Source organism: Nannospalax galili, unplaced genomic scaffold (genome assembly GCF_000622305.1).
Source record: "Nannospalax galili isolate Female #2095 unplaced genomic scaffold, S.galili_v1.0 scaffold426, whole genome shotgun sequence".
Taxonomy (NCBI): Eukaryota; Metazoa; Chordata; class Mammalia; order Rodentia; family Spalacidae; genus Nannospalax; species Nannospalax galili.
The window spans coordinates 1,363,291-1,376,822 of record NW_008354494.1 but is presented as its reverse complement, the minus strand read 5'-3'; the positions used below and the strand labels follow the sequence as shown (position 1 = coordinate 1,376,822).

The 13,532-nt window shown below is 48.7% G+C and overlaps 1 protein-coding gene across 13 annotated transcripts in view; it reads right to left on the bottom strand.

The window, feature by feature from the left end:
• Positions 1–2,034: 2,034 nt before the first annotated feature.
• Ppfibp2 (PPFIA binding protein 2) overlaps positions 2,035–13,532 on the bottom strand; it is a 180,353-nt gene continuing 168,855 nt past the window's right edge. For 11 of the 13 annotated variants that reach the window (XM_029555283.1, XM_029555276.1, XM_029555277.1 and 8 more), the window contains 7 exons: positions 11,932–12,082; positions 10,528–10,639; positions 10,214–10,302; positions 9,791–9,913; positions 8,504–8,629; positions 7,298–7,486; positions 5,477–6,212 (listed from right to left, as the gene is read on the bottom strand). In XM_029555283.1, the coding sequence (XP_029411143.1) occupies positions 6,018–6,212; positions 7,298–7,486; positions 8,504–8,629; positions 9,791–9,913; positions 10,214–10,302; positions 10,528–10,639; positions 11,932–12,082 (985 nt within the window). In that variant the 3' untranslated portion in view covers positions 5,477–6,017. Of the gene's footprint in view, positions 2,614–3,840; positions 3,907–5,476; positions 6,213–7,297; positions 7,487–8,503; positions 8,630–9,790; positions 9,914–10,213; positions 10,303–10,527; positions 10,640–11,931; positions 12,083–13,532 lie in introns of those variants that run through there. The other 2 variants (XM_008851668.3, XR_003846866.1) reach the window with 2 other exon arrangements.

Below are 13,532 nucleotides of genomic sequence, written 5' to 3'. Positions count from 1 at the left end.
TTCTCTATAAATAGCCCATAAATCATGGATCTGTGGGGAATATACTGGGGTTCAGAACTAGTAAAAGGGCCTGACTAGAATTCCAGTAGGATCCAAGTGTGGGTTACATCAACTCCTCCTCTTGAACACTCTCTGGTCAGACTTACGAGAGGGCACAGGCACCCTCCTTGTGTGTTCTTCCTTTCTCTGTGGGACCCTTTCAGACAGGGTGATTTAAAACACACATAATGGCAGTAAGCTCAGAGTAACCTCTTCCAGACTCAGCAGACAGAGACAGGGGATGGGGGACATTTATATTTTAGCATCCTCTAAGTGACAGGCTTCATCCTGGCACTGGGGCGAGGTAGAAGGTGTTAAGAGTTACAGAACCTCAATTTGCAAGTCTCCAGAAGCTCTCCCACATCCTATCCTTCAATACAGATTGAGACCACTACTGTCACCTGCTGTTCAGAGCAAGAACAGCTGCTCTGCTACCTCAGTGGGTATGGCTAAAAAGCCAAAGGTCCTGGGGTTTTTTTCTTCAGTTTCAGGTGCCAACAGGCTGCCACATGTTCCCAGGCCATTTATCCAGTGGGCAGCAGAGATGGCTTCTCCTGGGACTGTTTAAATCTGAGTCATTTTCCTTTTCATAACAATTGGCATAACTGCAGCAGTATTGGAACTCTGTGCTGGGTTTGTTACTCAATATACATGTATGAGGGAAAGAGGCAAGAGAGGCAGCAGAGAGAGGACTGTGACTCTAGGAAGCTCCACAACACAATCATATCGCATCCACAGGTGGCCACACACAGGGACAGCCTCACAGAGGACTCTTTGAGGGGCACACAAAGCTTGATTTACCTACTTGTGCTCAGCCTATCCTCAGGGAACCCCCTACTTAGGGAAAGATACTCTTGGTACTTTGGCTACATTGCCCAGCATGGCCTTGAACTTACTCTGTAGCCCAGGCTGTCGGCTAACTCCCAATCCTCCTGCCTCAGCCTCCTGAGTAGCTGGGATTACAGGCATGTGCTACCTACCAGGCCCAGCCGCAAAGCCTTTCTCAGCTGGGTTGTTCCAGCCTCATCAGATTTTTCCTTCCCTGGGCTTCCCACTTGCCCTCATCTTCTAGCCTAATGGTTCTTAGTGGGGGTTGGGGGATTTGATTCTCCAGGAGACATTTGGCAAAACCTGTAAATATTTGGGTGCTGCTGACATCTGCAGGGAAGAGACCAAGGATTGCCCATCAGTGGGGGCCTGATCAAAAAGCAATGGAAGACAGGGACTGGCACTCACTCAGACCATACAGGCTACCATGGTTCAGTGGGTTTGTGCAGAGAGCAGTATGGGGCAAGGTAGGACGGCACATAGCCTCCAGGGGCCCTGAGATGGTCAGAGTCAGAGGCAGACAGCACCACAGGGTGGCATTAACTTGAATTGAACCAGAATAAAGGCTTCCTGAAGCCTAAAGAGCAGCATCTGCACCGGGCTTCAGCGGGCAGTTCTGGCTGCAAGGAGGCTGGAGAAACAAATGGACGCCACAAGGAGGGCAGGGCTTGAGCCACAGTCTGCGGATGGAGCAAAGACTAAGCAGTAGGCTCACAAAAGATGATGCAATGACAGAATGGGTGCCCGTCTGTGAGGATGCTGCAGCTGAGGGGCTCAAAGCAGAATGGAGACAGGGTGACAGGAATGGAGAATGTCTGCAAGGTCCAACTGAAGTAAGGGGCCCAGGAGAAAACCAGGGGCAGTGATCAGAGTGGAACCAGAGCAGTCATGGGCTGGGAAAGGACAGTGACTCGGGGCTTGGCGCTGCCTCTTTTGGAGACATTAGAGAGGCTTCTCTGAGAAGATGCCTTTGGAAAATGTTTAGTTTGAAGACCTTCCACTGTAAAGGTGGGGGGGTGCTGTTTGATCATTGTACTTGAAGCTGGCAAGGGAGTGTTTGTGCCCTGTGTCACTTTGGGTGTCTTGGGGACTTCTAAGATACTGGGAGATCCAGCAGATAGACACCCATTGCAGATGCACGTGGATGGAAGCTGCTGGGGTCAGGGGTATGGACAGTGCTCAGGGACCAGACTCGAGGACCTGATTCCTGGGAATGAATATACATGCTTCCTTCTGTGAGTGGCCCCAGAGACCTCCCAACATTATTCCACCCAACCCAGTCACTACAGAGCATCCAGAACAATTTCACAACTGTTTTCTTTGGCAGCAGTTTTTATGAACTAACAGCTCATCCCCTTTGCTGTAAGACCCTCCCTGTTGTCAGCATGAGCAACAGGAGCCATTGGACATCTGTGCCTTTACACATCATTTCACTCTCCCCAGTGGTCTGCAGTCTATAAATAAAAGTACAAAATGTAGAGAAGCTGTTGTAAAGAGCATGGTTGGGGACACAGAGACACCTCCTGGATACCTGTCCCTCCCTCTGCTTTGCTTCTGTCATGACCCACATCCGAGATGGCCTGCCAACCCCATGTGGGCTCTGCAGATGGCTATGTGCCAGCTCTCCATTGAGGCAAACACTCAGGATGCCTCTCTGGGCTCTCGGCCACGAAGAATGTCCTTTCCAGTCATCAGTCAGGGGCAACCAGTTGAGTCATTCAGCAGTTGGTCCTGGCTCAGCAAAGTCTGAAAGGACACAGCCAAAGAGGGCAGTTTAACAGACCATGGGCCAGTGCTGCCCTGTGGCAGTTCCCTGAGCAAAGGGATGCTGGGTGTGGCCTATGTCTGACACCACTAACCTGCAAGTTCATGCTGTCCCAGAAACCATGAGCATTGAATAAGAACAGACAGTACCGTTAAGATAAAAAACTGAGCATGAAGGTTGGTGGTGTAAACGAGCTTGCCTGGCATGCACAAGATTCTAGGTTTGGTCCCCACCACTACAAAAGCAGAGTAAAGAAAAAGATGAACCATTCATCTTAGAGGTAAACTTCCTCCTTCAAGGCTATCAAAGGTCTTTTCGAGATCAAAGGGCATGATTATGTAGACATTTTGGTTCATGAGCCAAGAGAAAACATTGATTGCATTAAAGTGATCCTACTTAAGATACAGGGAGACCCTTATTGTCTTTAGACAGTCTTCTAACTGTGCCTCAGTAGATAATTAAAGTATATTCACAGAGACATTAGTGATGACAGACTCTAGGGATCCCAGGCTCAAGAATGGGATGGCCAGGAACTGACAGGCCCTGGAAGATGTGGGGCCTCAAACACAGGTCTGAGCTCTGTAGTTGTCCATTTCCTGCCAGCTCTAGTCTGCCTGTGTGACTTGCAAGGGGACTGCTTTACAGATAACCACAGCCAGGCTCAGAGAGAATGGCACACCCAAAGTCCTAGAGCTAGCAACAGGCAGAACAGGTATTTGAATCATGTCTAGCTCCCTCCAAAGCCTTCCCTTGAGATCCCATAAACTGGTTTGTCTTGGGTATGGCAGGATCTGCTAGCCTGTAAGGCATATCCATGATGTCAGAGCAGGGGTAGGAATGCATGAATCTTGTGGGCAAAGAGAGCAAGACAGTTCCCACTGTGCCAGAGGTGAGGTCTGGGCTTTGGCCTGGCTACACAGGTGACCCACAGCATCTTTGCTTATTCACCAGCTTCATGACCAGGAAGAGGATCTAAGACCTTTCATGTTCCTGCTGACTCTATGAGGTCTGTGAGCATTCCGATGCCCCTCGGTTGCTAAGGGTTCAATAGCAGGCCAATGGAGGTCCTTGGCCTGCTCTCTGCTCAGGGTCTGCTTAAGTACTAACTCCCCACCCAGAATGATCCTTTCCTCTCCCTTGGCCTCAAACAACACCCCACCAAGCTCACTGGGCTTCCCTGGCCAGTGGAGAGAGGGTCCAAGTCCTACCGTGAGGCGGTGGATGTCTTGGGAAAGGAGGCCTATCTGCATCACAGTGCCTTCTGAAGGTGCCATCTGTAAAACGGGCATCAGCCTGGTCAACAAACATGGATGAAACTTGTGGTTTGCAGAGGCAGCATGCAAAGCCTGTCCTGCTCAGGCCTCGCTTCCCTGGAGGGATGAACAAGGAGTCCAGGCCCCAAGCAGGGGCAGATGGTGGGGCACATGAAGGTTCTGTTTCTGAGAAAGGTGGCCAGTGTCCTGCACTGCATGCACATGCTCTCCTGAGGTCACACTCAGCATCAGCACTCAGGACCAAGAAGCAGGGTACAGGCAGAGCCTCTCAGAAGCAGCCTTCTGCCCGTTCAGTGGCCCAGCTATTTCCAGGAGCAGAGAACACCAGGGATGAAGGCCTCCAAACTGATGGACAGAATGACAATTTCTAGGTCCCAACAGGACCCCAGCCACCAACGTTGAGTATTGGAGGACATCTTCAGGAGGCTGCTGCCTCTTCATGCCACGGGAGCCTCCCTCCCCGCCTTCTTTCTCAGGTGCTGCTGGTCTCCCCTTCTTCCTTGTAGACAGTGCAAGCTTGAAAGCATCCTCTGTAGATTTAAAAGGCATCAAGTGCAACCCCAGGTAGGTGGGAAAACTCAGGTCCATCAAGGGAATGGCACTTGCATGAGGCCACACAGAAATTTAGTAGCAAAACAATTCCATGCAAGGTTTGAAAATAGGTGCATGCAGTCTGTCATCAGGACATAAAAAGGAAAAAGGTACGAAACCCAGTCTGACCTGCTCTACAACAGCAATGGCCAGGCATTAGCTCAAGGAGCACTACCATTCATTGGCCCTAGGTACCAGAACCAAATACCAGCATTGCCATCAGGCAAGCTCATGCCCAAATCTCTCACCAGCTGGACTTCAGGGGATGTAGGGCCCTCGGGGACTAGGCCATGTCTGAGTCGCTGCTGGCATAAAGCAGTAGCTCTTAAGCATCACCTGCATCTGGGGCAGAAACATAGTGCCACAATGGGGCCTTTGGTCCTGCCCCAATGGCTGTGACATTGCCACTGTTCCATAGATGATGCCCAAGGGACCCAGAAAGAGCCAAACACCTGCCAGTCGTGAGCTGGAATCTCCAGAGCAGGAGCTCAGACTGGCACGGCACACGTCTCTTCCCAGTCTCCAGCCAGAGAGAGCCCATCTGGAGTGCCCATTATTAGCCAGTCAGCCTCTAAATCAAGAGGCCAGCTCTGTTTGAGCTCTTCCAGGAGACAGACCATCCTCCAAGAGTTACAAGAAGCGGGAAAGACATGTGAAAGAGCTCTCTTGCCAGAAAGGCTGCTGGTTGGTCTCCCCACCCTTCACCAGGAGCTGCTGAAATGGAAACCAACCTAGGGTCTGTGTGACAGACGTGACCTCCAGTCAGCTTGTGCTTGACACCCAAGCTGGTTCGCTGCTTCACACAGGGAGACAGGGCCAGAGGCAAGGAGGTCACAGGCCTCCTCTGAAGGCCTATGGATACTCTATCCCCCTTGCTGAATCCTGAGCTACAGGTCCTTAAATCCTGCAGTCAGGAGCACCCTATTTCCAGCCATGCCTGGCTTTCTTCCCCCAACAAAGTTAAAGACATTTCGTACTGTTTACTTTCTATATAAATAGTTTTTATTATCAGAAAGAAGTGACCGCCCCTGTAGTAAGGCACAACCAAATTACACCGTCACCACGGCCTAAATCCCCACTGTCCTTTTATTCTCAGACAAGACTCTGTGACCCACGGGCCTAAGGCACTTGAACTTTCCCCTAACCGGAGCACAGTGGAGGTTTCTAAGAGTTGAGCCTCCCGGGACTGTCCAGGAATTCTGGACCTGTGTCTACATGCACGTGTTTCCAGATGAAGACGGATATTAAAAACTACCAAACGTGTACAAGTATCTTTAGGTGTCTTCCCCAAGTCCACTTCTGACAACAGTCCCCAAAGCCTGGCCCCTTTGTAGATGTGGAACTGCACATTCTGTCCACTTTCAGGGTGTAAAGAGAGCAGCCCAGAGATGCATAATTGCTGGGAACATTCTCTGCAAGTCATGCACGAGGGTAGTGGGGTGAGGTGCAGTTAAATGGTGACACACACGGTGTTACGGTGAGCTCTCCGTGCACAGTGAGGGCAGGTGACAGGGTGTCTGTCAGCTTATCTGTCCCACCTGGTCCAGCCCGTCCAATTCGGGGGAATCAAGAGGACTGAGACCCCGATAGCCACTGTAGACTCTCTGACCGTCACCCACAGCATCGTTGGGCCCCATTGGGCAAATGTAATCTGTCGATTCATCAAACTTCTTTTTTCTCATGTTTCCAAAATGTGAAAATCCAAGTTTCCTAGGCTAAAACAGTAAACACGAGATGATGAGCTTACCAGGCCAGTGTGCAGATGTAACTGACAGTACGTCTAAGAGCTGCCCTAGGAGGCTAGAAATGGTGCAGACTGCTTGTAGGAAGCAAACAGAGCTCATGCAGTTTCTATGCTGAAGAAAGGCCAACAGATGAGCAGACCTCAAACCCAGAGCTGCTCCTCCCAGACTGCCTGAAACACAGACCCCAGTGTCCCTCCAGTCATGTTCCTTTTTACAAGAAGGACTGAGGAAGCCTGTGGGATGCCATGTCTGTACTCGAGGCTGAGCACAGGGGACTAGCCTTACCACAGCTACTGCACATGGGCAAGCAGCATCCTGAGCTACTAGATAGCCCTGGGTTGGCCTTCCTCCCTATCTGAGCGGTACTCACTGCTTCTGCTAGACTCCCCCAGACACACTAGCTGTCCTACTTCCTCAGGGAAGGAAGTCAGAGCAGGAGGTACAGCTGGACCTGAGGTACTAACACGCTCGTTGGGATGACACCAGTCCAGCCTCTGGAGGTTGTCTATGGGCATGCAGTTTGGGAAGGATATGGTCTGAGGATGGTGTGACTCAGGCTGGATTTTGTTTCAGAGAAACCAGGGAGTGGAGCAGGTACCTGGATGACTCCAGGGCCTCGGGTCAGCTGCATGCTGACCACATCATAGAACACAATAGCAGAACCAGATGCTATGGGAGCACTGCTAGTACTACCACGACGGCTCTGGCCCAGCCCGCAGGGCACTGTGGCACACAGATGAGCCTGACTAAAGAGAACCCAGACCCAGAGCTCATCTGCTTGCAGCAATGGAGTAGACGATGAGTTTCCAGACACTTCCTGCACATGGTTTCAATGTACAGAAACTTGTGCTGTGTTCCTGAGACTCAAGTCAGGCAGAGAATGGATCTAATCAAGAAGAACCAACTGCAGGCCAAACTCCTACAACAAAAGTGGAGCAGGCTTCTCGTCCAAGCTGGACTTACTGGTTTGTCTCCAGACATTCAACCAGCAGCTGTTCAACATGAGGGTCAGAGGCAGACCCCAGGGCCCACACACAAAGGCTCTGTCAGCTTACCCGGACTTTGGCTGTGGTAGTCAGTGGTGTGTAAGCTGGCGAGGTCATTTTATCTCGCTTTTCCTGTTCAGCCTCAGGACCAATCAGGGCATTAAATTTGGTGGTCAGGTGGCGCCTGAGGAGTGTCTTCTGTGGTGGGATATTGAGAAGCATAGCCAGGGTGTCCCCAGTGAAGCGTGGCTCCAGGATCTAAGAAGAGACCACAGAGAAGCCTAAGGAGGATGACCACAGATGCCGCCATGGATGACAGTGAGAAATGGATCCCCTGGGTGTCTCCAGAACATGGGCTAAAAGTCATCCAATCTTGTGTGTCCCGCTCATCTCTCTCCCCAGCCCAAGGCCTGGCTTTGGGCAGACCAGCACATTTAATGCCTAACCACCTCATCTTCACAGGCTGGCAGAGAACTGGGGCCTCTTTGTTGAGGCTGTTTTCCCAGTCTCCTCTGATGGCATCTCAGCCACCACCTCCACATTTCCCTTCTGGCTTTGACACTTGACAGTGTAAGCAGTGATAAAGATCGTATCGTGGGCAAGCAGAAATTACATCCAGTGGCCTCCCCTCAGTTCCCCAGCCCCTGTGTTCCTCTAGAAAGGGGTGGAGCTGCCCTGTGCAGGGTTGATCTCATGCAGCCCCACTACCCAGAATCCTCTGGGCCTGAAACCAAGGAAGTCTTTGGAGAAGCCATGCTTCTTTCTATAAGGATCAGTAATTCTCAACCACAAATTATCAAAATATCTTGATATTTCAAATTCTATAAAATGGTTCAGATGAAATATCTAGCTTTTTTCCTCTAGAATGTATGTCTGTCCCTTAGGAAGTGGGAGCACTTGTTTTAATGGTCAAGCTGACTCACAGAATGAGCATCTCAATGAGAGACCGCCTAGATTGGGTTGTCCTGTGGCCATGCCTGTGAGGGATTCTTTTCTTATTTGGGTTGAGGCGGGAAGACCCACCCTGAATGTGGGGGGCACCATTTCATGGGCTGGTCCCTGAACAGTATAGGAGTTAAAGAAGAAGAAAAAAGGGAGCTGAGGAGAGGAGAGGGATGCATGTACTCATCCTCTCAAGCTCTTGACCGTGGCTTTGCTGTGTCCCGCTGTCTCAAGCTCCTGCCTGTGTCTTCCCTGCAGGGGTGGACTGAAACCTGGTTTGGGAATACTCCAGTTTGCATCAAGGCACGTGGGCTAGCCCAGAGAGCAACTCACAATGAGGCCTCCATGGACACCACTCCCTCGGAGGTTGGGTGCGTACTCTGCCAGGTCCACAGATCGCAGCCACTCCATCACCCTGTGGTTGGACCACTGCACAACTTCTGAAGGAGAAAGGTTACTCTATGATAGGGAGGAGGGGAGACAAGTTAGGCTTCATCAGTCCTGTTAAGGTCCTCTATAAGGTCAGATCCTGTGAAGATGCTTTTCCAAAATGTTTCATCAGAAGAGCAGGCCCTGACAACTAGCAACCCAGGTCAGCCAGACCGCTGTCTGAGAGCCTGCCCAGTCCTAAGAAATAGAGATCTTACTGAATCATGCAACGTCTTATATACTGAGATGTAAGAATCCAGAATCCTATTATGCTCAAATTTTCTAACTAGCTTTGTGACAAATAACCAAAGAGCTGTAGGTTTTGATTCAGTGATCCAACAGAATTTTAAAGATCCAATCATAAGCCAAGTGTTGTATAAAGAGCTTCCTGGCATGGGTGAATGTTTTAAGCAAGCACACATGCAGATACAGACCCCTGTATGCTTTCACGTGGTCTTCAGAAAGCTCAGCACTCTCACAAAATTGTGTATCTCACATGGGAGATACATAATTTTTGAATAGCAAGAAAATAGGGGATGGAAGGCAAAAGTAGGAGCTTCCAATCCCTCTAGAACCAGAGCTGAATAATAATAATAACAACAACAATAATAATAATAATAATAAAAAACCCAGAGGAGGGGGTGGGCTGTGACGGACTGTCCTTCAGTTTGGGGCCCACCGAGAACTCTGAGGTTTATAGAATACTACCAGGCATCTTACCCAGATGTGGGCTGCTGTGTTTGCCGACACCAGTTCTTCTCAAGCAAGACCTGCCAGTGGATCTACCTGGGCCTAAAGCCAGTAGAGGCCCCTGCTCTGAAATGTCCAGCTCCTTCTGGAATCCTTGTCCCTCCCTCTCCTGGCTCCTCTATCCTCTGCCTACTCTGACATCATATTTCCAGATTGCCTTTCCCTTCCCCTCTTTTTTGCACGATGTCACATCCTTCAGTCATTACAATGACTTTGAAAGTCTGGTTGCCACTGCCCTGTAGCCCACAGCATTTGTCTCCCTAATTCAGGGTAGGTGATTAGAGTGTTGGTGACTACCACGAAGTATGGGCAACAGGGTTGTCATCGGTACCAGAATCTCAAGCACCATGGTCTAAAATGGAGCCATCCTCATTTTCTAACACAGGGTATTTCCAGCGTCCTGACTCAGGGCCACCTGCACAGCTTCGACTGTCCCCTCACCTCATCGGCTGGCCTCCGGTGCAGGCAGTGGGGGTTGAACTTGTTGACATGCAGCACATGGATGGCACATTTGATGCTGAGATGATGCAGTTGGCTGGTGACTTTTAAGAACAGTAGATCATTCTGGAAGTGAAAAGCTCATTGATGAACCAGTTTCCAAGGTGGAAAAGACCCCAGAAGTTCTTTCTGGACCAAACATATACACATCTCCCACATCTCAGAAAGCTGTGCACATACATCAACAGCTTCTCATCACTGTGGTTAGTACTTTGGTACTCGAGATATCGTATGTAATGGCTGGTGCTATTTCAAGGCCTTAAGAATACGAGGGAGGAGGTGGAATCGTTTAAAACAACTAGCAGGGGCACATCTGGGCTGAGTGCTCACTGGAACAACCAGAGGTACTTAAGGGAAAATCCTCACCACAGTTAGGTACTGCAGCATGCGTCCATCAACTCTGGATTCGTGAAACTGGTCTTTGTACTGGGGTAAGCCGATATCATCAAGCCACCCTAGAAAACGACAAAAACAGATGTATTAGGATTCATGAGAGCAGATGAGCGTGAGTGCCAGGAAAGAGGCCACGAATGACCATTCTGAAGCTCCAGTTTTACTCCCCCAAAGGGTTAGTAATCCACATGCCTTCCACAAGTGAGCTACTGTCCCTGAGGCATACATTCAGTGGGAATTCCCAGGAACTGCAGGAAAATCCTTAATAAATAAATGCCTGTTCTTACGTGTCACCCAAATATGGTCAAGCAGCGCAGACTTCTCCTCCTGCTTGGTGTTGATAGCTTTCACTGCTAAAACCAGCTTCTTCCTGTGGAGGGGGTGTTTAATTCCCAGCTCCTGAAATTAAAAGATGAAGCCCAGATGTGAAGTTTTGGCAGATGGCTTGGCCCTCAGAGGATATCATGCCACGATGGAGACGCTCTGAGAGAGTGGTAGTGGATCTTTGCACAGGGCCGCAGGATTGGACCTACAGCAACAGAGGGAATCTCAGCCTTTCCTGTCCACCCTCTCTTGTGTATGGCAGAGTTGGAGGCTGCAACCTGCCCTGGTCCCCTGCTAATCCTGTTTGTCGACTTGACACATGTGAGGAAGAGGAAACTTCAATTGAAATTTTTTCTCCATCCTGTGGGCATGTCTGTGGTGCATTTTCTTGACTATTAATTGATGTGGAAGGTCCCAGACCACTGAAGGTAGTGCTACCCCTGGGCAGGTGAGCCTGGGCTGCATAAGAAGGGTAGCTGAGGGGTGGCCAGTGCTGATGGCCAGCTGGATGGGTGCCCTTGAGGACAGGTGGATGGGCTCGGTGAGGGCAATGGGCATGCACAACCCGCGTGGATGCTGCAAGGCCTGCCCGGGAGGGCCAGGGCTGCGCTCAGAATTCTGATTTGGCTGCTGCTTTGAAATAAAAACCCTAAAAATGCCACCTTGCTTGGTCGTAGACGATGACCTGGATAAATGACAAAAATTTCTTAAGAAAAGCATTTTGGTTTTCTTACTGTCTACTCTCCATATACTTCTGGAGTAATAATCACCATGGTTTTAGATGACCTTCCAGACCTAGAAGGCACCTATACTTCCTTATGTTCATCAACAGTGGCTGACTCTGAGATGGACTTTGACTCTGGACTAGAAGATGATGACACAAAAAGTGACAGTATTTTGGAGGATTCCACAATTTTTGTAGCCTTCAAAGGAAATCCAGATGACAAAGACTTCAAATGGAAACTGGTCACGATATTAAAGGACACTCAACTTGTTACAGATGGGTAATGTGCTTTAATTACTGTTTCCTTCTTGTTTTTGAACTGTTTGCCTTTTCATGGTTATTTTCAGCCTTGAAAAGTAAATCAGAAGACTGGTATTAAGTACAAAAGGAAGAAGGGTAGCTGGGGAAGCCAGAGAAAGCAAGCCGGGGAGCAGCACTCCTTCCTGGTTTCTGCTTCAAGCTCCCGCCTTGAGCTCCTGCTGTGGCTTCCCTTAATGATGTCCATAACCTGTAAGCCAAATATACTCCTTCCTCCCAAAGTTGCTTTTGGTCACAGTATTTACCACAGCAACAGAAATCAAAGAGGACAGTTCCATGTACTGATCTGGGGGGAATGGGAATTTGCCCCATGCTCGGCCCTTACCTTTTCCATGTCTTGAGGGGTAGCTGTGAGTAGCGTGTGGCCAGATGTTATCCACTGCCTGGCAAAGATCACGTACTGAGCCAGTCCAAAGTCCTCCAGCCATGCACATACACGTTCTGTGCTCCACTGGGCAAAGGGGGCATTGGCGTCACTGGGAAGAAGAGCATGCTCATGTCAAGAGGGAGCTGGGCTCTGCACAGCACAAAGCACCCCCCCCCCGGCAAAGTAACCATCTTTCAAAATATAACTCTGATGAGTGAGTAAAGGGGAACGAAATTCCACTACAACCCACCCATGTAAGCAACCTACATGATCTTCAAGAGACTGTTTACTACACAGAGGCCCAGATGCGCAGCAGTGCCACAAACCTAAAATGTGGTCTCTTCAGGATGAACACCTACAATGAAACCATTCTGTCCATAAGATTCCAGACTCTTTAGAAAAGTGCTTTAAAAAACTAGGAAAGGGGGCTGGAGAGATGGCTCAGCCATTAGGAGAGTGTAGTGCTCTTGCAGAGGACCCGAGTTTGATTCCCAGCACCCACATCAGGTGGCTCACAGTCACCTGTAACTTCAGCTCTGGCCTCCTTGAGCTTCTCCAAGCACATGCACATAGCCCTCCTCGCTCCCCACACACCTACACATAATTAAAAATAATAAAAATAAGTCTGGGCCTGGTGGTGCATACTTTTAGTCCCAGCATACAGGAAGCAGAAATAGGTAGATCTCTGTGTGATCAAGGCCAGCCTGGTCTACACAGGGAGTTCCAGGCCAGCTGGGCTACAGGGAGACCTTGTCTCTAAAAAAAAACAAATAATAATAATAACAACAACAAATAAATCTTAGATTAAACTAGGAAAAGACAGTTTGTTCTCTAACATGGAGAAAAGGAAGACCAAAACCCTTCTAACTTATAACAGCCAATACCTTATTTATTAATGAAATACTATATCATCAATATTATATCATCAATATTATATCAACATTATAATCAACAGATGTGTATGTATACATGTATACACACATATTACATGTGTAATTATTAACATTAATCTGAGTGGTACATCCAGAGTAAGAAGTGGTAAAATAAAAATAATACTATTGCTATTAGAGTTACAGAAATAAAAGAACACAATACTTTTGATGATAGCATTTCCTACCTAGAAAACCCATGAGCACTCAATACATGACTAGTAATAAAACAAATGCACACATTTATGCATATGTAATAAGTATTACATGCAAAAATTGTTTACATATTATCCATGCATGTATACACTATTGCTTTTATTAAAATGATGAAAAAAAATCCCCACCCAAACCAATCAAAATTATCATTTGTCTAGGAACTGCCTTAATATGGAGCATGTGGGTGTTCTGGGCCTGCTCGAGGCTGGGGATGGAGGCGTAGCAAGGCCATGTGGTAGCTGCAACTCTCAACCGAGCAACCCAAACAGAGACATGAATAAATGAAGAGCTAGATCAAGTTCCTAGACAGGATGGCTAGGTATTAAAAGCCATCCATTCATTCTTAATGACACCAATTTTTCATTTAAAGTGTGAATATAATGGCACATCTGAAATCCCAATGGAGTCTTGGAG